The 23,740-nt window shown below is 45.3% G+C and overlaps 1 protein-coding gene across 1 annotated transcript in view; it reads right to left on the bottom strand.

The window, feature by feature from the left end:
* SMN2 (survival of motor neuron 2, centromeric) overlaps positions 1-23,740 on the bottom strand; it is a 393,528-nt gene that overhangs the window by 177,878 nt on the left and 191,910 nt on the right. Inside the window, exon 5 of the mRNA XM_086960809.1 lies at positions 19,993-20,130. Within this exon, the coding sequence (XP_086816935.1) occupies positions 19,993-20,130 (138 nt within the window). The remainder of the gene's footprint in view (positions 1-19,992; positions 20,131-23,740) is intronic.

Here is a 23,740-nt window from a genome sequence, read left to right as displayed (position 1 = left end):
TAGAAACAACACAACTACAAATCATCAAACTCGTACAAATGTGACACTTCAGACTTTCCTAGGCCCCAAAAGCTAAAAGAGTTGCTTGGGCGGCAGGTTTTAGCCATCTTTAATATATATTGAATTAATAAACAACTGTTGAGCTCCGCTCTAAATAGGACAAACAGAGCCACCATGTGGTAGACTATCATAAGTGCTGGTGCAGAGCACCAGAAACTACCAGCGCAACAAAATCACTGGAATCTGTAAAACATTTAGTGGGAATTTACTCCCCAATCCCTCTGAAAAGCAAAGTTTGAAGGGAATGAAACAAACATTGCCAACAGGTGCGGTATTGGCTACCATAAGGTTTGCTTCTTCAATGTTCGTTTTGTCATGCCCTTGGTAAAACATTGTTGGGGGTGTTGCTGAACCCTCGCCAATATAAAAAGTTACTTAAAAGCTGAAAAAAGTCTTGGTCTCAAAAACTACATATTGCTATAATAGCCTCCAGAACTTTGAGCGCGCATGTGCTCCATGTGAAAGACCAGAATGTCGTCACTCATAATGAAGTTAGCCAATGTCTGAAATGTGCTGACCAAATACCCCATGCTAAATGCCGTGGGGGGCCCAGGAGAAAAATATAAATGAAACAGTAACACACAAACAGTCCCATTAAATGTGTCCACTGTCCAGACAATGCACGTAAAGAATCCTGAAATAACATTAGGTCCAGTTCATCAATCACACAAGTACAGCAGATACTAGCCAGTAAGAGTTTAATTTTTATTAGCAATTATTGAAACAGGTCTTCAATTTATTGAAGATTGGTGTGCACTAAACAGAATTTATCTTCCCTGATTAAGAAACCCAGCTGATGAAGCAGATGCCCCATGTACTGATCAGCAACTAGAACCAAATTACTTGAAAGGGCCTTTGGTCATATGGCTATTTTTCATGCGCTATTGTGGGGAAAAAAAAACCTTTGTGAAGAACCAGAGTAACAATTTCACTGCAGGTGTGCAATAAACTACTGTCAGTGAAATTTTTAAAGATGCTGTTTAAGGAAATGGTAGTGTCTCTAGCCATAAAAATATAAAGTATGAAAAGGTAATACGCTTTAGGCAGTGGAAGATCTCATTCCATCAAAACAGATGTTAGATTAGGAGGACCACCATCAAGAAAATGAAATTGGAATGACAGGGCATTTGCAATACAAAAGACTTTCTGGATTCACTATGCTGTGCATATTCCGCGGTCTTGTGGTTGGGTCCGGATTCGTAGTCTTTTCTTTTTTTTTTTTTTTTTTTGTAGCCCTTGTGGGCGTCGGCGTCACACCTCCTCAGGTGCATTTCCGGTGACGTCGGCATGCTTCCTGCGGAAGCTCCCACTCTTGGGCGCCATCTTCGGATTCTTTTTTCCGTGTTTCCTTCTTTTCCGAAGCAATGGCAATGTTCTATTCAGGTGAGAATTTCTTTCCCGCTTGTCCTTATATTCTCTTACTTCTCTCCCCCTATTTTTCTCTTTTTTCTTTTTTTTTTTTGACCACCTCTTCTCTCTCCAGCCTCATCTTTCTGGCGGAGGTGGGTGGGTTCGCTAGTGAATCCAGAAAGATCTTCAAGCTGCAAAACTACACCGACAGGTAAGAAACTATTCGTTTTGCAGCGTGAATCTTTCTGGATTCACTATGCTGTGCATAGATTTCGTAGCGGTTTCTCATTTCTGTGGCGGCTGGGTGAAAGATGAGCTCTGGTTTCTGAATATATGCTGGAGCACCCTTTGTCCGACTTCTGCTTCTTTGTTCATCTGAACATCCACGCAATAGTGCTTCGTGAATGTGTGCACCGAAGCCCATGTTGCCGCCAGGCATATGTCTTGTATGGGTGTATTGGCCAGGAAGGCTATTGTAGCCCCCTTTTTTCCTAGTGGAGTGGGCACGTGCCCCCTCTGCCAGTTCTTCTCCTGCCCTTTTGTGGCAGAGTTGGATTGTTTGCGCGATCCAGCGTGCAATAGTGGTCTTAGTCACTGCCTTGCCCATGTAACTGTTGGCGAACGACACAAAGAACTGTTTCGTTTTCCTGTGTCCTTTTGTCCTTTCAATGTAATGCATGACCGCCCTTCTGGCGTCTAGGGTGTGCAGAGCTCGCTCTGCGCTAGTGGTTGGTTTTTGGAAAAAACTCGGTATCTGTATGGACTAGTTCAAGTGGAATTTGGACACCACCTTCGGCATGAAGTGTGGGTCGGTCCTCATCACAACCCTGTCATTGTGTATTTGTAGCGTTAGCGCTTGCAGCTCGCTCACTCTGCGTAAGGACGTTATTGCAACCAGGAAAGCAGTTTTCATAGTTAGCATCTTCAAGGAGGCCTTGTGAAGCGGCTCAAAGGGCTCCTTCATGAGTTCCGTCAGGACCACGTTTAAGTTCCATGCCGGTGGTGGCACACGCTTGGGTGGTGCGATCCTTTTCGCTCCTTCCAGGAACCTGTTTACAACTTGTGATGTGAAGAAGCTTCTGCCCATCTCACCCCTTGTGTATGCCACTATAGCCGCCAGGTGAACTCTCAAGGAGGACGAGCTGAGGTTTTTCTCCAGTAAGTGCGTCAAGTACTTTAGTACCGTGGAGTCCTTTTTCATTTTATTGTGCAGTCTTTCCCTCCTGCACCACATCGTGAATCTTTTCCACTTTGCGACATAGCACTTCCGTGTGCTGGGCCTTTGTGCCTCCCGAAGGACCCTGAGGGTGCTCTCTGGCAGTCTCAAATGTGCGAACTCTATGTCCTCAGGAGCCATGCTACTAGGCTCATGCTCTCTGGTTCTGGGTGCAGCACCTCTCCGTTCTGCATGGAGAGCAGGTCTTTTCTTCTGCCGAATCTGTGGGGTGCACACTGTGCCATCTCCATGATCTGCGAGTACCATGTCTGCCTCGCCCACTGTGGCGCGACCAGTATCAGGGTCATGCTGCTCGCTCTGCACTTGCTCAGTACTCTGTGTATCAGTGGTATCGGGGGAAAAGCGTAAGCAAATGTCCCGGACCAATCTATCCATAGGGCATTCCCAAGGGACCCTTCTTCATGTTGTCTGGATGCAAAGTTTCGGCATTTCGCATTCTGGCGTGTTGCAAACAGGTCCACTGATGGCGTTCCCCACCTGTTGAACAGCCTCCTTGTCTCCTGAGCATTGAGCTCCCACTCGTGGGATGCCGATGTCTGTCTGCTCAGCCAGTCTGCCTGAATGTTCTCCTTCCCTGGTAGGTGTATGGCCAGCAGGTCTATCTGGAGAGGGATGGCCCACCTCCATATCTCCTGCGCCAGCGTTGAAAGCGTTGTTGACTGTATTCCACCTTGTTTGTGGATGTAGAACATCGCCGTGGTGTTGTCTGTCTGTAGCAACACCCTTTGCCTGTACAGTCTTGTCTGGAAGGCTTTCAATGCAAGGAAGATTGTCTTCAATTCGAGGTAATTGATGTCCTTTGTCGCATCTGCTGGCGTCCAAAGACCCCTCACTTTGAGTTCCTCCATGTGAGCGCCCCATCCCTTCAGGGATGCGTCTGTGGTGATGGTCACTGTCGGAGTTGGGGGTGTTAGAGGCTGTCCCCTTGTTAAGTTCTCCATGGTCCACCATGTCATCTCCTTCTGCACTGCGTGCGTCACCACCACAAGATCCTCCCAACTGCCCGAAGCCTGTGACCATTGTTCCTGGAGCCATTCTTGCATGGGTCTCATGTGGAGCCGCACATTCGGCACTAGGTGGATGCACGATGCCATCATCCCCATGATCTTGCTCGCAGTCCTCACTGTCCGAGCTTGTCCCTTCCGGTGGAGGCGAATTTCCTTGACCAGAGCCCTTGCTCTCTTCTCGCTGGGGAACACTTTGCCCAGTAAGGTGTTGATCTCTGCCCCCAGGAAGATCTTCACTTGCTCTCGGCTCCATTGATGATTTCTTCCAATGGACGAAGAACCCCAGGTTTATGAGCGTGCTCGTCACTGTATGTGCATGCTGCTTGCAATTCTGGTACGAGTTTGCTTTCACCAGCCAGTCGTCCAGGTAAGGGTATACGTGTATCCCCTGTCTTCGTAAGTGCGCTGCGACTGCCGCGAGGCACTTCGTGAATACCCTCGGTGCTGATTTCAGTCCGAAGGCTAGCGTTGTGAACTGGTAGTGGCCTCCTCCGATTGTGAACCTGAGCATATGCTTGTGCTTCTCGTTCATCGGTATGTGTAAGTAGGCGTCCTTGAGGTCTATCGTGACCATGAAGTCTCCGACCTGCAATTGCGGCAGCACCTCCTGCAGGGAGGTCATCTTGAACTTTTGTGTTCTTATGAATTTGTTGAGGAACCTTAGGTCTAGGATGGGTCTCATCTTGTCGTCGACCTTTGGTACTAGGAAGTACGTTGAGTATATTCCCTTGTTTCTTTCCCTGAAGGAAACTCTTTCTATGGCCTGTTTTTGTAGAAGTTCTTGCACTTCTTCCCGAAGCCTCGCCAGCTGTTCTCTTGCTGGTGGCTTAGCAGACGTCATGTTTGCGGTGGACCCTGAGCGGGTATCCGGTGCTGGTTGTTGCAATAAGGGCCCTGATTCAGTCCCTCATGGCGGTGACGCCTCCCTCTCACCGCGGCCGTCACTGCCAACCTCTGTGCGCCTCTCCCACAGGTGTCCGCTCGCTCCGCCCTCCACCGCCGGCGCGCGACCAGGCTCGTACACTGCCCTGCAGCTCGAGCACACACCACTTCCTGTGCTTGCCCTCCACGTCTGACAGATGTCAGTCTCCCCTTCGACAGTCACAGCACGAAAGAGGTGTATACACCCGGAACTACTATGCCGCTGTGACCCCCGTTGCTGCCGCTCCTGTTAGTACCACGGCCACCTCCTAGCCTCCACAACATGGCCGCCCGCCCCCACACACACACTTCGGCAAATTTCGAGACCTCGGCCCACTTCGGCTATTTCCGGCACATGTATGTTACAGAGTCTTTTCGATTCTTTCTGGTTACGTTCGGGTCGCTCTTAAAAAGGGACAAAGATTCCGGCAATTTACGGCACAACTTGAGAAAAGAACAAGAGGTGCTAATGCTACCCGCTATGCGTCGGAGATGCCACGGAGTGCTAATGCTACTTGTTATGCATAGCGGAAGTCAGGCAGCCTTCGTTGGGACGTGGGCGGGGCCTGCAAAGAAACAGGAAGGAACTGCCGGGAGAACGTCCTGGAACCCTGCACGCTGAATGCTGGCTGCCGGTGCGGTGTCATGGGAGGGTGCGCGCGTGTGTACGAGTGTGTCTGTGTGTGTGTATCTGTCTGTGTGCGCGTGTGTCTGTTTAAGGGGGGTGCGTGTGTGTGTATGCAGTGTGTGTGTGTGTGCATGCGTGTGGCTGTGTATGTGTGCATGCGTGTGGCTGTGTATGTGCGCATGCTTGAGTGTGGCTGTGTGCGAGAGGCTGACTTACTGTGAATCTGAGACAGGAGATGTGCACGGCGCCAGACTGGGCGTGCACGCCCACAAAGTGAAATCGCCGCGTGCACATCCCCGGTCTCAGATTCCCAGGAGACGGGCAACATTAGTTGTCGAGCTGGATGCAATGCTTCGCATTGCTTTCTCCAGCTCGATCTAAAAAAAGGGACGGGGAGTAAGGAATACCAAAGTTCATTACTCCACCGAACCTTTATTTAATAGTGAACTCTCCATTTATTTATTTATTGATTCAGCTTATAAAGCGCACTATCACCTTGCAGACATCCTGGCGCTGGGCGGCTCAAAAAAGGCAGGAGTATGTGTCAAGGACATGGTCAGGCATCTAGCCAGGTTTTTACACTTTTCCTGAATGGAAGAAGCTCCCTAATTTGTCTGATCTCCCAGGGGAGTCTGTTCCACAGTTTGGCCGCTGCCACCCCAAAAGATCTACCCCCTGACCTAGCTTTCCTAAACCTTGGTACCTTCACCAGTCTCACCGATAAGGAGCAGAGCAATCTTGTTGAGGGTGTACCAGTCAATTGTTTTCCCCATCAGCACAGGCCCTATCCCATGAAGGGCTTTAAAAACAAGGCAGAGAGATTTGAATTGCACTCTCTGTCTCAAAGGGAGCCAGTGAAGTTCTGCCAGAGCCGCAGACTCGGAGGATCTTCTAGGCAGCCCTAAGACTAACTTGGCTGCTGCTGACTGGATCCTTTGTAGTCTGTCCAGCAGGAAATTAGGAGAGTCAAGCAGAAGGGCGTTACAGTAGTCAAGCATACTGAGAATCGTACACCTTGCCACTTGTGCACGCGCCTGAGAAGGTAATAACGGATTTTACTTTCCGAAGGGACCTAATGACAGCAAAACTGCATACTGTAGTTTTTGTGACCTGAACTTCCATAGTAAGCTTGTTGTCAAGCATAATGCTTAGATCAGGGGTCTCCAACCGGTCGATCGCGAGCTACCGGTAGCTCGCCAAGACCCTGCAGGTAGCTCGCGCTGCCTGGTGCTCAATTTTGTAGCCCTTTACTGTTATTTGGGCAATTAGGTCGTTTTCAGGGTCCGATGCCCGCCCTCACCCAATCCAGCTGCTCAGATTGGCTTGAGCTTAGCTGGGGAGGGGCGGGGCGGGCCGAAGAGGATGACGTTCCTGTACTTCCTACGATGGATCCACGTCTCATGACCATCTCTAAGTGCCCCCGCCTTTTCTTCACTGGCACTGCGCTGTGTGGTCATGAGTGCTATGGGTGGCAGTGCAGAACTGCAGCAGGCATGGCAGGGCAGAGCAGCTTGTTTGCAGGTCATGCAAGCAGTTGAACTAACGAGACCTGCGCCATCTGCCCTTCCCAGTACAGCCTGCCACCTCAAATTAATTTCCACAGAGCAGCAGGTAAGCCGTGTTGAGAGGCCTCTCGAGGTTTTAACACGAATTTGTTACTTTTTATGCAGGGATACCATTTTTGAAAACCCGTAGTAGCGTTAGGATTCTCAAGTGGAAAAAACATATTTCAGAATGTTTGTCAGGCCTGGTTTATGTTTCCGAGACAGACACTGCCCAGTGCTGGCCCCCCATCCCCGCTCAAGTTGCTGAACGGTGCCCTTGTGGGTAGGCATCTCTGCGGTATTTCAAAGTGCACAATCATTCTTTGTTCAGCTTTGTATACTGTTGATTTCCGAGGAAATAATATTTCTCCGGTGATTTATAGACTATTTGTGGCGTTCAAGTTCTTGATAGCCAAAGCGTGGCATATCATTCAGAATCAAGCAGCCTAATTTTGGAATTTGACAGGAATATTTTTGCATCCTGGAGTTTAACGCTTCTCATCTGCTGCAGCTAATATTAAAGTTAGGAAATCTGGAACAGTGCTGGCTGCTCGCCCTGTATGCATCAGTGTTAGCAAACAGTAAGTGGAGTTAGAAGATTTTGTATCAGTCTTTGTGCTGTTGTAACTTGACTCAAAGTAAATCAGTGACTCGGGCCACCTTATATTAATTGCCACAGAGCAGCAGGTAATAGAGCCGTGTCAATAGGCCTCGCGGAGGTGTTAACATGCATTTATTAGTTTTAGTATTTAGTGCAAGGATACCAATTTAAGTAGATACTCGTAGCGTTAGGATTCGGGAATAAAAAAAAAACAATCCTTTGGTAGGCTTGATTGGAATCAGACCATGGTAGGGAGGCTGCCTTCTTATATATAGTTTGTCTGTAGATATGAAAAAATGTTATGCAACACTGGGAGCAGAGAGAGCCAGTCGCTGCCATGCCTGGGTAGTGACCTCAGGGCTGCTTGGTTGGAACATTGCCAGCATTGACTCATGGCCCTGGTTGCAGGCCCGGCGTGGACAGAGCACTATCTGAGGAAAGGTTGAGCTATTTCGGGATTGCAGTATGGATGGGGCACTAATTCCATATAATTGGGTCAGTAGTTTAATTGGAGGAATGTACTCGCTACTGCGTGACTGGGCAGTTGTTGGGTTTGCCTTGGGCTCAGGTAAAAGAAACTACTAAAGGAGGCACTACTGTTGTCTTTGCTCCACATTCCGGATCTTTTTCATGCTCCAAGTCAGAATAACAAATGAACTGCCAGTTTAGCGTGCATAGCAAGGTGGGACCGGCTAGTTTAAATTTAAATAAAAGTATTTGCTGGTGTGTACATTACCCCCTTGAGGTGATCTGAAGAGTGTGGGTTCCAGTCAAAAACAACAGCAAAAATACAGTGACTGTGAGAAATGGCCCTCCATTTCTGATCATTATGACAAATGTGCTGTAATCTTTTATGGAAGTAACTGTAAAGAAGCAAAGTGTGATGTACGTCTGTGCAGTCTTGAGATCTGGCTTGGGTGCAGAGTTGCCTTCACATTATTGCCTTGTGGCAGGCAATCACCACACCCTCAATTAGGCACAAAAACTCCTGGAAGTCACTCTGATTATCTTTCTTCCCATCAACACCACCAAAGGCTAAAGTAGACTAGGAGGTCATCATTTTCTTCAGTGTCTCTTTGTTAAGCTTTTATGCTCTAGTAATGAAATGTTCAAACTCTTCGAATGACATTTGGCTGCGGTCCCCGTCCTTGCCAGCGTTGGGCTGAAAAGTGGTGATCGGGTATTCCATGTAGCGCAGATTCATTCGGATCTGTTCACATCTGTGCCATTGTGAAAGTTCTGCAAAGGGCTGGCCGTTTGTGTCCGAACTGTCTCTGGACTAGGAGCAACGAGCATCAGGCAAGCAGAGAGCTTTCCAGCTTTGTTCAGCCACACAGCCAACCTACATCTTCCTCTGATGACCTCGAGGCAGGTCCAGGGCCATTCAGGGGTCATTCCTCCTCTCCAAAACCTGTCCTTTGGTGTCTACAAAAAGTGTTCCTACACAAGCATACTCAGTGGTTATGCATGGACTCTGGAGTTTATCAGCACAGACCTGAGGGACTCGGGAGGTGCTGTCACTTGCTGCAAGACTGTGTGTCACACCAGCTGGGCGAGGCCGCAGTCTGGTAAGGCAAACGTAGCCTTCAACCTTCCTGAAGTTGATAAAAGGGTAACGCAGAGTTCTGACATATTAGCAGTACGAAGCCACTGTACAGTACCAGTAAGAACTATAAAAACATAATATTTGGGAACTCTTTAGTATTGTGTTCAAACCATAGTATGGGCTCTGAAGAAATAAGGCTTACCATCAATTGAAATGGGGCGCGGGAGGTCTCTCGGAAAAATGCGCGAGTTGCTTGGGGTTTAGTAGCTCACGACAATTTTCACTGACCAGAAGTAGCTCTCACTACATAAAAGGTTGGAGACCCCTGGCTTAGATTATGGACAGTTTTCACCGGCCGACCTGCGGTCGAAGTTCCAGGGGGCCAGAAATTGCAGGGAAGGAAATGAGGGATCCTGTTTGCGGCGCAGAAGAGCACCTCTGTCTTTCCTGCGTTAAATTGTAGGGAGTTGTTCTGCAACCATCGGGCCGTGTCCCGCAAACAGTTATGAAACCTCCACTGGTGTTGAATCCTCTCCCTCAAAGGAGAGGATCAGCTGTGTGTCATCCGCATAATTTATGATGTTGATATTATGTGTTTTGATGACCACAATCAGAGGTTTTAAGTAAACGTCAAATAAAAGAGGGCTACTTGCCGAGCCCTGAGGAACATCTTGCAACACGCTGGAGAGTGCAGATTGGAAGGGGCGGGGGAAGGGGGACACACCCTATCTTGCAGAAAAGATTGAAACCATCGTAAGGCACAGCCTTTCACCCCGATCTCGCTCAATCTTCTCAGCAGGATTTCATGATTAACCATATCAAAGGCGGCAGACAGGTCGAGCAGGATCAGTGCTGCTGCCTGTCCCCGGTCTGCCCGCCTCTGAAGCTCATCCATAACGGTCATCAGGGCAGTCTCGGTCCCGTGAGCCGGCCAAAATCCAAACTGTACCTCCTCAAGCAGATTATGTTGTTCCAGGTGCATAGAAAGAGTGATACTAACCGCACGTTCCACAATTTTAGCTGGGAACGGCAGCAAGGAAATAGGCATATACTTTTTTGAACACTCAGGATCAAGGGATGGCTTCTTCAACAGTGGAGACACCAAGGCTTGCTTCCATTGGGAGGGGACTATACCACTAACAAACGACTGGTTACAGATCAGGCAAAGAGTAGGGAACAGTTCTTCCTCATACTCCTTCCAGATCTTGTGTGGAACCGGGTCCAGGGGTGAGCCAGAGGAGATACCCTGTGCCAGTCTGCTGAAGTCCTCCGCCGTTAAAGGCAGGAACTCAGATAGTTGTTCAGCGATCTGACAGATGGGGCCATTATCCACACCCTCCGAAACACTCCCCAGAGGGGCAAGAAAACTCCTAGCCTCAAAGACAGTATTCCCAGCTGCTTGCTGGTCACCTTGCCACCATGCTTCCCTTAACCTTACGGGTTCATCTTCTATTTAAAATGCATACCCTTTGAAACAGTTATAATTTCTAAGGAAATTGTTTCAAACTTGTTACCACAGTAGAATATTTTTTGCTATTTTGAAATGTTATTGTGATAATTTCTAGTCATTCTCTTTTTAAATTAGAAAGAAATATGCGAAATTTACAAAAGGTCTTCTAATATTTTGCATTTTTCATTAGCGATATTTAAATGTAACTTATGAACAGTTTTATATATTTCATAAAAATGTGTTTTTGCATAGTGAATTAAATTTGAAGTTAGTCTGGTTTATTGCTGAGGTGATTAAAGCCAAAGAATTTTGTACTACCTGGTTAGATTTCCTGGAGCCTCAGGACCAGTGTAAAAAGTTGGTGGGCTCACACAGCTGAGGAAACACACAGGCCTCTCACCGTGGCATAAGTCACAGGGGCAGTGTTAAAGCTTGACATTACTTCAAACTGGACAGAAACTCTGCAGGGATGTTTTTTTAAGCATGATTATAAGCATGCCCACCACTTCAGAGAAATTAAACAACATCAAAAACTTTTATTACACACTAACCTAATATATGGTTAGGTTACAGGCAGTGATACCTAAAGCATTAGCATCTGTGATTACTAGAACCATCAACAACAAAAAATAGAACATATTTTAAGAAAAGGTTACAAGTAATCCTGCCAGTGGGGAAGTGTAAACCTCTCCACCAAAAAGACCTGCTTTTATTTTAAAATATGGGGCGTATCTCTGTCCCTCGCCAAACTGAGCCATTGGGAGTCAGGGGATGCTACCCCTGTCCCTTTATGGTTTCTTTCATTTTTTTTCCTCTCCTTACACAAGAGAGTAAGTCGCGGATACAGGTTTTTCTCTGTTGCGGTCAGTTATGTAGCAGCTACAACAAGTCAACAGACTGACCTCTCGGTCCAAAGACAGGACCATAGGTCCACGCACCAGAAATAGATGACTGAGTCAAAGAACTCATTTATCCAATGAGACAAGTTTAAAAAAAATCTAATCTACAGATAGTCCGCAACCTCTGGTTCGAGGACCATCCACAGACAAATGGTCCACATAGTTCTAATTTTGTAATCCTTTCAAGCCACTGAAAGAAACTAGTTACTTACCTGTAACAATAGTTTTGCAGCTTGACTGTTGATTCACATACAATGCATAGATTCCGCAATCTAGTGGTTTGGATCGTAAAGTGCTATTTGTTTTGCTCTAACTTTTTAGGTCTCACGTAGTGCTGCTCGCCTCAGAGATTTATTGTGAATGAGGAGTTTCAGAAAAGGGCTTTAAGCCCTGCCCCTTATTTGCATTGGCTGGTGTCACCGTCTATGCTAAACGGTGGCCTGCCATTGAAAATGAGGGTTTTTGGGTGACGCACTTTCGCCTCCGATCGGACTGGGTGGTCTGTTTTGCTGCTGTCGCAAAGCACTTTCTTATCTTTATGGGGCCATGTGTTTCGAAACACATGGTCCCATAAAGACAAGAGATCCCCATGCTCCGGCTGCAGCGATGTCCTCTTTCACTTTCGGACCGAGCTTGTTACTTGTTGTTTACAGCCTAAAAGTGAACATACTGTGTCTGCTGGTGCACATGCTCTCAAGCCCAGCCTCTGTCGCTCCTGCAATGCTGGAGAGGCGAAGGAGCTTGTTTTTTCCATGCCTGATGTCCTTGGAGCACATATCCAGTCCCAGGATAAGGCGAGGGGCGGGCAGACCTCATTCTCCAGGTGAAGCCCTTGCTGTTGCAGCCCTCTAGGACGCGCCCAGAAGGATCATGAACTGCAGACCACTGAGGTGTACGCTTGTGCCACGAGGACCCACCCCCCCAGCTGAACCTTCTTATCGCTGGGCTTGAAGGTACCCATGGCTTCTTGGGTGTAGCGCAAAGGCACGCGAGCTATAGTTAACTTTTAAATACCTTGTGGGAACTGAGGAGGGAAGGCGCACTCTGTTTACGCACAAGAGGCACGGAGGATTAGCAAAGAAACCCATACCGTGCAAGAAGGTATGGATGTATTCATGAGTTTTTTCTTTTTATCTAGTGCAAAGTGCATGCTGTGTCCGGGCACTGTGTTATAATAAAAAAGTGTTGTACCGCGGTTTGATCCTTTGACAATGCGCATGCGCTGAGCACAGAGCATGTACCCGGTGGGGAGGGCTGAGCACACTGTACTGTACACGGTGACCCCTGGGCCCAACGTTACACCAGTTATCAGACACTTCAGTGGTTATCAGGTGGTGTAAAGTCCTTTGCTTTCCTATAAGGACGCAGATTACGCAATATTCCCGACCAATGAGAGGGATCGGGATCTGCATGCAAGGCGACGGGACATTAGGAGAAGCTGCGCCTCTCGTGAGTGGCTGAGAGCCACAAGGCCTCCTTTCGTTCTTGACTCTTCCTGCAAGAAGCAAGGCCTCCACTCAAACCCAAGCCGCGTTATGTATCATTATAAGAAAGTGGCTCTGTATATACTGGACCAAAGTAAGGTACAGTGTGTACAAAGTCAACAGTCCCCAGAGGTTTGGCAGAGGCTAAAGTTAGATATAACCTTACTCTCTAAAGTGGTAGCTTGGTCGAGTAGTAAGGCAGTATCAGAGGACAGTGTAAAGTATTTGTTGTACACACTCAGTCAGCAAACGGTCTCACACACTCAAGAATTGAACTCTAGGCCAATTGTTTTGTATCAAAATATATAGTTGTTTTATTTTAGAACCAACAAGGTATCGAAATATACTTTCTCAAAATGAGTTACTTTAGTTAAATACTTTTCAAATAGGCAATAGACTTTTTGATTGCAATAGTTACAGTTGTTGCAATGGGCAACACAATTTCAAACACAATGCAACATTGAGCTCAATGGGAATTTCTAGTTAAATGCAATTAGTTACTTTGTAAATTACTTTTCTAACCATAGGACTGGATTCTAGATTTAGTCCTGGGACATTTCCTGTAAACAGTTTAGTAAAAGCGTTTTGGTTACAGTAGTGATTTTTAAGGAATATTATTGTATTTTAAAAGTTGACACTTGGAAACTTTTTCGCATAGAATCACCAATGTTATCATATAAGAAGGAAATTCACTTATGAGGTAAGTAGTATTGTCGTTACTTTTTCCTACTCCGTGTTGGATCCTGGATCCAGCACTGGTGCATCTCCAATAAACAATTGGTGGGGGTGGTCTGTTTTTCCTGATGGAGGAATAGGCACTGGAATGTTCTGCACTCTCAAATCGAGGACCCTTCTCTAGTTTCACATGTGGAACCATGCGTCTTGAGTTAAACTAGAGGCATGTGATTCAGAGATGGCATGAATGGGCGCGGACTCAGCGTGACCCGGGAAGAAAGCGGAGGAGTCTAGAACAGGTTGCCTAACCACGCCGGGGGCAAGGAGGAGCCGGTCAAGGCACACGGCCACAGTGACATTGCTCGAGGAGGCTGAAAGGGACTTACGGCCACAACGCGGACGAGAGGGAGACTGAAGCCTCCGGGTGGCGCTGCACCACGCGGAGGTGAGCGGGGCCCAGAGACGGCAGAGACATTGAGAGTGGAGCATCCTGGGACCGGTTTCGGATTAAAAAATGGGATGGGTATGCTCAGACGTGAGTCCCATGCTCTCCACACCACTGGATTCAAGCAAGCTGGGCTGAAGACGGCTGGAATGCCAGAAACCGGTCCTCGGAAGCTTGTTTCCGGTCCAGGGAAGGCATGGCTTGGCAGTTCGGGCTGGACTGTTCCCATGAGGCACAGGGTCAGACTGATTTGCATATGGCCAAGTCTGAACTGGGGTGGTGTGGAGTGCAAAAAAAACGGATGGATTTGGGCCCAGATCTCTGCACTGGGGTGAATGTATGACATTGTTCTGCATTCTGTCCATCAACTGTGGTTTTTGTTCTGCATTCTGTCCATCAACTGTGGTTTTTGCTATTATGAACTAGGGCCTTATAGGAGAGGTCATACCAATCATAGGGGTACCCTAATCCATAGTGCAGACTAGTGTATGTCGGTGTTTCACAGTATCTTTAAGTGTCTCTTTCAGAATAGCACTGGCCCTGTGCCTGTTCAGGCAGATGCCAGGGTCAGTCAGAGTCAGGTACCACCAGTACCAGTCAGCAAAACGTTGGGGAGGGCACAGAATGGCTTTGCAACACTAAAGAATCACAAACCCAGAATTTAAAACATAACACCATGGTTGGGGGGTTCTCTTTAATAGTCAGAATTGATTTCTATTCTAATGAACCCATTTTCCAACTTTAGGATAAGGAAAGACTGGGGAAAAATCATAATGTTCTAATCTATACCTTGAGGTTTTCATGCAGCTCTTTGATGACGGTTAATAGCTCACTGATCAATGTTAGGATTTTAACTTATAAACTGCAAATACCACAATAATCTCTGAGACAAAAGCAGTAACTCACTGACCAATTTACAGGATATGCATTTTGTGATTTGCGTGCTACACATTCTTTGCAGCAGGCATATTAACCCACTGTGTCTACCTTACCAAGAGTCAAAACTTCCACTAGACAAAGAGCCCCAGAGCTGTCAGGTTTTGTCCCAGAGCACAATTAGTCATACAACCTGAGAACGGTGTTCGGTGCGATACAAAATCTTAAGCCAGAGGTTAAAGCGGCAGCAGTCTTTCTGGATGCAGAAAAGGCTTTAATTCCATGGAATTGCATGTATTCTGTACTGAGACGTATGGGGGTAGGAGACATTTTCCTCAGACCGGTGGAGGGGCTGTACAGCTCTCCTGCCGCTCGAATACGAGTTGGCGACATAGTCACAACCCCTATTATAATTTCCAGAGTCACTCTGCAGGGTTGTCCGCTGTCCCCATTGCTTTACGCCTTAGTGGCTGATCCCCTTGCATGTGCTTTAAGAGAATATCACGTCCATAGAGGGATTAGATTTCCAATACATAACCTCATTGTGTCGGCATATGTGGATGACACGTCGTTGTATGTCAGGGATCCAGAGACCAACCTTACCCCGATCCTACATGAGGTTGAGTGGTACGAGGAAATGTCCAGACTTAAAATCAACTGGTCTACGACAACAAACTTTCCTTGAACTCCACCTATTGCGCTGGTTCGTCTGGACTTCCCCATAAAATTAAATTCGGACCTGGTCCATTATGTAGGCATACAAGTACATACAGACTCGGGCCTGGTTCTCAGCAGAAATGATCTGGAGTTATAATATAGAGCAGCGCAGGGCAGGGCTCACACGCGCTCCACTGGATCCACGAGGAAAGGGGTCATCCTCATTTATTAATTGAACAGGTGGCTGCAGCACCAGATTCACTGTCACAGTACTGTTTCGGACTCCCCTCAGAAGGACTGGTGTCCTGGATTCTGTTAACTCAGTGGTGCATGCATAGCAAGTGTTTTTTTGGTCTTTCAATCAAAACAAAAGGAAGTTATCATCGATTTACCTGTAACGTATGGAACAATATACAACACTGCAAATGTAAGTTAATTGACATCATTGTATTTCGAAACAAGACCATAATACATCCCTCCTGATCAGTTTAGGCATGAGAACTTTTGTTGAGAATCTATGTGTAAATGTTCTCGAAAACAAACAACTGTATTTGTACCAATAATGTATCTTACATAACTGATCGGTTTTTCTGTCTGGCTAAGTACTGCACTGACCATATATATGTATCTGTCTACCATATGACTTCAAGTGACTAATTTTTTTGTCTGGACCTGATAGGTAGAATTAGAGTTGTTACGAATTCTGTACTGTGTAAACAGATAAATAGGTATATAGATAGGTACATGTAGTAATTATGTTACAGAATATATGTATTGTTATATATAATGTGTTTCTTATAATATTCTTTTCAGAGTTTCATCAACGACTCCTGAAGAAGGCAGTTCTCTACTGCCGAAACGCGCGTCGAGTCCTTTTGTACTAATTTCTCATTATTTGCACTATTACTATGATGTATTTGGTTTTTATTGAATGTGTTTGATATTTTTTCAAGAACTGTATATGTCACTATTTTATTGTATCATATAGTTTGACTTAAATGTTTGAGTCTCTATATGATTTTTATTTATTGTTAATTAAATATATATATTTTTTACGAATACAGTAGTTTTTGATAATTCTTTTTCTCCACTGGTCCTAGCTTTTATGGTCACTTATTTTGTGGATGGCCTAGGATTTTTTTACTCACAAAGATCTGCTGAAGAGGCAGGCGGGCACGATATTGTATTCTCCTCTGACCCCAATTGCATGGTGTCATTGGCTGCCGATTAGTGGAGAAAGGGGGTGGTACAGGCTCTTGCGACACTTTATATCACAAAGATAGGACACTTGTTCTCAGAGGGCGAGGCTCGTGGATGGGCTGAGTTAGCTGTAGAAGGGCGCCAATATACACCCCTCGCTCAATTTCAATTCTATAGAGTGAGAGACATGTTGCGCAAATTGCTGGTTGATGACATGTTGGAGCCACCAGAGCTGGTGCACTCTCTCACCTACTGCGCACTACTTCCCCCAGAAGGATCGTTTCTATTGTCTATGATATAATGCAGGATTATAGAAGAAATCACTATACTAAGGCCAGATTGGAATGACAAGGTCTGCCAGTATTGCTGAGAGGTTACATAACATGTATTCCTGAATGGCGGGCATCAACAGATTTATGTTAAATATCTTAATAGAGTCTATCATACCCCAATACGGCTGTTTTGTTATGGCCTTTGGGATTCTGCAGACTGTGAGAGATGTGGGGCCGGCTCAGCAGGGTTTCTACATATTGCCTGGATGTGCCCAGTGATAGCGAAGTTTTGGGAACAGATCTTTCAAACATTGAACAAAATCACTGTGATTTAGTTGACAATGGACCCACTGCTGGCGTTTCTGGGATATACTGGGAAGCTGCCAAAAGAGGTGTGAAAGCTCATAGGTATGGGATTGTTGCTTGCCAGGATTGCTATGCGGTGGGCGCAGGGACCTGCGCCTACAGTTACTGACTGGTCTAAAGATATGATGTATTTCAACACACAATCTGTTATGTTATGTTAGTTCACTTTTGTATAGCGCGATATCAGCAGCAGGTCTCTTAGCGCTTTAGAGAGAGGGCCAGTAGTCATTAGAACTGTTACATAACATTGTAGGGAAAGGGGATTAAACTGGTTTCAAAGCCTCCCTAAACAGGACAGTTTTTAGCTGTTTTCTGAAGGGGAGGCGTGGGGGTTCCTTGCGAAGGTGATCAGGCAACTGGTTCCATAGTTGTAGGAGTAGGACGGAGAACGCTCTACCCCCTTTTGGATGTGGTATTTCACTGCAGAAGGGCCTGGCGGCAGGCCTCGGATATCCGCAATATGCGACTCAGGACATAGTTCTCAAGGCGTTCTTTAATGTAGATTAGGGCTTGGCCGTAGATTGCTCTATGGGCAATGCAGAGACCCTTACATTTTGCTCTTTGCTTAATGGGGAGCCAGTGGAACTTGCACAGCAGAGGGGTGGCGCGAGTCCTTCTAGGCAACCTAAAAATCAATCTGGCTGCGTCGTTCAGTACCACCTGCAGTTTACTGATACGTTTCTGGGGGAGGCCGATGTATAAGGCGTTGCTGTAGTCTAATCTAGAGACGATTGTTGCCGACACAATCACCTGTAGTGAGGCAGTTGATAGGAGGGAGACAAGTTTCAGCAACTGTCTCAGGAGACCTATACACATCCCGACCACTGGGGTGACTTGATTGGCCATGGAAAGCTTGGAGTACATTTTTATACCCAGCCTTTTCAAGACAAGTACTGGTATAGGGGTGGTACCCAGCTCTTGGGGCCAGAAGGGGTCGCTCCAGGCATTGTTTATCGTGGGGATGACGAGGACTTTTGTTTTGTCAGGGTTAATTTTTAGGAAATTGGCCGTCATCCAGTTTACTGTGAATCAGAGGATATTTTGCGCCAGATCTCGGGCAAATGCGGAATTATCAATCCGAAGGACAAGTTGAGTGTTGACCGCGTAGTTGAAGACTCGGCAGTCCATACATGCTAGAGCCGCCACCAGAGGCTGTAGGTATACGTTAAAGATGAGCGAGGACAGTACGGAGCACTGTGAGACGTCGCAGGTGAGGGTGCCCCTGTTAGATACCTCTCACCTAACTGGATCCTCCGGGACCGACCTGACAAGAATGATTTTAGCCACTGGTGTGCCTGCCCGCGAATGCCCATGTCAGTGATTCGGGCCAGCAGTTGTGTATGGCTGACTGTCGCGAACGCCGCTGTTAGATCTAGTAAAATCAGGGCGCTCGGTTTTTTATTGTCCTGTTACCACCTCAGAGTCGCCCTAGAGGCTTCTGGGAACCATACCAGCAGTACTTAGTTGGAATAGAAATAAGGGAGGCTGAGGGAGCAGGCTCTACTGAAACACAACAAATTGGTCGATGCTGGGCAAGAATAAATGAGATCATTTTCATTTATTGAATTTTTTATGTAACACGATGGAAGTGAAGGTCAATGTTATGCAGGTAGTGGGCTGCGAGAGGTGGGCCTTGGGCTGATAATGCAGCTGTACAGTAGAGGAGATGTCATATTTGTATCATACAAGGCAAGATCGCTCTGTAATTGTTCATGATGTATGTACACCGAGTTGCAAATAGTCACTGTATTTACATGCTTTTTGCTTTTCAATAAAAAAAATTAAAAACAAAATAAAAAATAATGAAACAAAAAGTAGAATTTAACATTTGAAAACACTCTGTACATGTTAACTAATTTGAAATTGGAGGCTAAAAATTCAGTTCGCATCAGATTGATTCTTGGAAGCAGTTCAAATGCATCCAACAGAATATATTATGGATGATTGTTGGCTTTAATTTAATTTAGAAAACCTCAAAACTTCTCACTAAAATTTGAATATTTGTTTGAGAATGAAAAAAATGCAATCATATGTGTATTTTTTTGATTAATGCTGATTTCTGTATTTTGTGTATTGTTTTGCAATTCAAATCATCGAAAATGCTCAGGCTGGGGTACACAACGTTCAGTAATAACTTAATAGGGGGTCTTTTGATTCCAAAAAGGATTCAGTGGGGATCCCTGGGTTGCCATTAATGATTAAGGTGGGGTCCATAGAAATCAAAAGAAACATAAGAATACCCACTGAGTGATGCATCTTTGCTGAAATTATCCTTGTCTGAAAGTCGTTCTGTGCCTATACTGACCTAGAAATAGCAGAGGAAACAAAGGTAGGATTTTTCCATCCCAGTACTATCATAAAACTCATGAAACGCCACAGGGTTCAAAAAGGTTTTGGAAAATGGGGAACTGTAGCGAACCACTGGATGGTCAGAGGCAGGCCAGTGCAGCCTAGCTGCCCAGGACGCGGGTATACCACTGGTTCAAGTACCTCCACCTGGGAGTGCATGCAATTGAGGGAGGACATGGAAAACTGCAGATTCTACCTATGCTGTACTCACTGCTGTGCATCGGTCTAGTCCAAAAATGTATGGTACTTTGTTGTCTTTAATAAATAATGCTTATAATTAATTAGTGGACATGGTTTAAAATTAAGAGGAAACAAAAAGGTAGCTAACTACAAAAAAACCTTTTCCGCAACACACACACATCACTTAAGTTTTAACAAAACAGTAAAACTAACAGAACATAAAAGTGTGTTTGTAAATGGCATACCCTTCCTGGCAAAGGAAATGGAGAAAAATGGGAGTTCCAGTTGGTGTTCTTTGGAATGGTACGCGTGGGTGGTTTGCTTGCCGGCGATCTCGAAGATTGTTCACTCTCATCTGTTGAATATGAAGTTTCAGCTTCATTCTAGATGAAAATTAAAATACGAGTTAGGGGCCTGGACTAATACACCCAGTCCATTACTCAGTGTGAACATTAATTACTTAAGAAATAATGTATAATGCAACATGTGATTTAGTTATCAAGTGAATATTTAGAAAGCATGGCATAGTATGTGGGTAGTCGAGAGGTCTTTTCTCATGCCTTGAATTTAAATTAGTCTATTTAATTGCATTATTGACAGGCTCTCTAAAGCCAAACAAAAAAATTCTCCTGAAAATAAAGTATCCTTTCACACCTTTAGTGCAGGTTTCATCATATTTTGTGATAAATCCAAATGATATTTAAATTGGAAGGAGAAAGGGCACAGAAACATGAGAAACTTGACCACCTCAACATATTGTTAGAAGAATAATAAAATACAAATTTACCTTTAACACCCTTTAACTAAACTTATTTTTTCCAACAGCTGGAAGCGCCTAGCCTTGTACAACTTTTGCCCCTTGTCTCAACATCCAAGATCGCCTAGAATCCAGTCTCCTTGCCTAGGAATGGACAATTGATACTTTCTCTTCCAAACATCAAAAGAGGACCAAGCACGATCCCAAATGCCCTTCAAGAGAATGTGCACCAGGGCAGAACTGCTAAGAGATTTATTATCCATCTCCCCTACTTTTGCTCAAGCTCTAGGCTTCCAACACTGGGCATTAGTGTAGGAAAATGGGTCTGTATATACAATACAAAAATGAGGTATAATGTGCACAGAGACCAGTGGAGCCCCAAAGATAGGCAGAGGTAAAAGTAGATAATACCTTACTCTCTATTTGTGGTAGTCTGGGCGAGCAGTAAGGCTTTATCAGAGGGTAGTGCTAAGCATTTATTGTACAAACGCAGTTAAGAAATGATGCCACACACTCAAAGACTATACTCAGACTAATTTGTTTCTATAAAAGGAAAATGCTACTTACCAGTATGCATCTGTTCTTGGCATGTAGGGCTGCTGACATTCATATCTTAGCATAGATCGCCGCCTAGTGTTGGGTCCGGATGTTTGCACCTTGTTGTCCTGGAAGAGTCTTCGAAGTATCACGAGGTGGGTGACTCCTCCCCTGGACTACAGTGCGCATGGGCATCTTCTCCATCCTCAGATTGTTTTTCGCTATTGTGGCAAAGATGGAGTATAGAAAAGTAAGAGATGACCATGTAAATAGAAGTAGAAATAAATTACTGCAGCTGTGGCAGGCACCCGGGAGGAGGGTGGGCGATATGAATGTCAGCAGCCCTACATGCCAAGAACAGATGCATACTGGTAAGTAGCATTTTCCGTTTGAGGCATGTGGGCTACTGAATTCATATCTTAGCATAGGCTGTATAGCAGTATCTCCTCTAGCAGTGGTCACCTGTTAGAGTGTGCCTAGCCTTTGGATAGCATATCTGAATGCACTTAACTATCCATCTGGCTATTCCTATTTTTGAAATAGGGTTACCCTTATGTTGTGGAGCAAAAGCAACAAATAGTTGTTTGTCTTTCTGAAAGCTTTAGTTCTGTCAACGTAATATAACGGAGCTCTTTTTACATCTAGTGTGTGTAGGGCTCCTTCAGCCACTGACTGCGGGTTTTGGAAGAAAACTGGCAAATCTATTGACTTATTGATATGGAACCTTGATATAACTTTTGGCATGAACTTAGGGTTAGTACGGAGCACTACCTTATTATGATGTATTTGCATGAAAGGTTCTTGAATGGTTAGTGCTTGAAGCTCATTCACTCGCCTGAGGGAGGTAATGGCAACTTAAAATGCCACCTTCCATGTTAAGAATTGTAATTCAAACAAATGGAGTGGTTCAAAAGGTGGCCCCCATAAGTCTGGTAAGTACTACGTTTAAGTTCCAGACTGGCGAAGGTGGATGTCTTGAAGGGATAATTCTTTTAAGTCCTTCCATAAAAGCTTTGATAGGTGGCATTCTGAACAGGGACAGGTGTTGTCCGTTTTGGAGATATGCTGCTATAGCAGCAAGGTGGAGCCTTATGGCAGAGTATGCTAGATTGCATCTTTGTAGATGTAACAAGTAACAGATTATGTTCTGAATGGAGGCATCTAATGGATTGATTTGGTTATTATTACAGTAAATTACAAATCTTTTCCATTTAGCTGTGCAGCATGCTCTAGTAGTTGGGCGTCTTGCTTCCTTGATAATGTTCATACGGTCTGGAGGCAAGTCAAGATATATTAATGTATGTGTCTTGTAAAGCGCACTGCTGCCCTGAGGCGTCGTGGCGCTGTAGACCGCTGGGGAACCCATCCTGGCTATCCCTGTGAGACGGTCCCTACTGGGTATCTCCAAGGTGAAACCAGGCATCCCGGAGAATGTGGGGGGCCGTTGTAGAGATGAGGCAAGCTAATGCCCAGATTTGCAGAGTGTGATCCCTGGTTAGAGTAGGCACTGAGACGAGAATTATCGAGTCCGCTGACCCTGGTCCACGACCCTGCCGCGTCGGGAATTGACCCTGGTCCCGGGCCGTTCTCTGCTTCTGGGTCTGCCGCCTCTAACCAGTGATAGAAACAGAACAGGGTGGCTGGACAGGAAAAGTTAATATCACAGTTTACAGACACGCAGTCAATATGTACCACGTGACCACGGGGTTATGTCCCAAAACAAATTTATTTTCTTTTTTTTAGTTTATCAAAATTTCAAGAACACAAGCACAAACAAAGAGCTATCATGGCAGTGAATACATGCGTACAATATCTACAAATATACAAGTTTACAAATGTACAATACTTGCACAGTGAATCAAACAAAACAAATAAGAATGACACACCAATAAACAATGAAATAATTCAATGATCAAAATCAATTGCATTTATATACAGTGCAAAATTAGTGCATGAAGCAAAGGTACATCCAGTCCATAGGACTATGAAACCAAGGGACAGGCGGGGGTAGATGGAATGGAATGCCTGCCTGTCTATCAAAACCTGTGGTTCAATGTTTATATTGGGTTGCACGACTAGGATCCAAAGTAGTGGAAAAAATTCTGTCCTAGAGGCACCCTTTTGAAAAGCCACAGGGTGGAGGACAGAATTTTTTCCACTACTTTGGATCCTAGTCGTGCAACCCAATATAAACATTGAACCACAGGTTTTGATAGACAGGCAGGCATTCCATTCCATCTACCCCCGCCTGTCCCTTGGTTTCATAGTCCTATGGACTGGATGTACCTTTGCTTCATGCACTAATTTTGCACTGTATATAAATGCAATTGATTTTGATCATTGAATTATTTCATTGTTTATTGGTGTGTCATTCTTATTTGTTTTGTTTGATTCACTGTGTAAGTATTGTACATTTGTAAACTTGTATATTTGTAGATATTGTACGCATGTATTCACTGCCATGATAGCTCTTTGTTTGTGCTTGTGTTCTTGAAATTTTGATAAACTAAAAAAAAGAAAATAAATTTGTTTTGGGACATAACCCCGTGGTCACGTGGTACATATTGACTGCGTGTCTGTAAACTGTGATATTAACTTTTCCTGTCCAGCCACCCTGTTCTGTTTCTATTGTTGTTGAGATCCGGGCTGGGCAGACGTAGGATCCAAAACCTTCACTGTTCCACAGTCTAACCAGTGAG

Source organism: Lissotriton vulgaris, chromosome 3_1, assembly GCF_964263255.1.
Source record: "Lissotriton vulgaris chromosome 3_1, aLisVul1.2, whole genome shotgun sequence".
In the NCBI taxonomy this organism is placed as follows: Eukaryota; Metazoa; Chordata; class Amphibia; order Caudata; family Salamandridae; genus Lissotriton; species Lissotriton vulgaris.
Note: the sequence above shows the minus strand (reverse complement) of the source record. Positions and strands in the feature narration are given on the sequence as shown.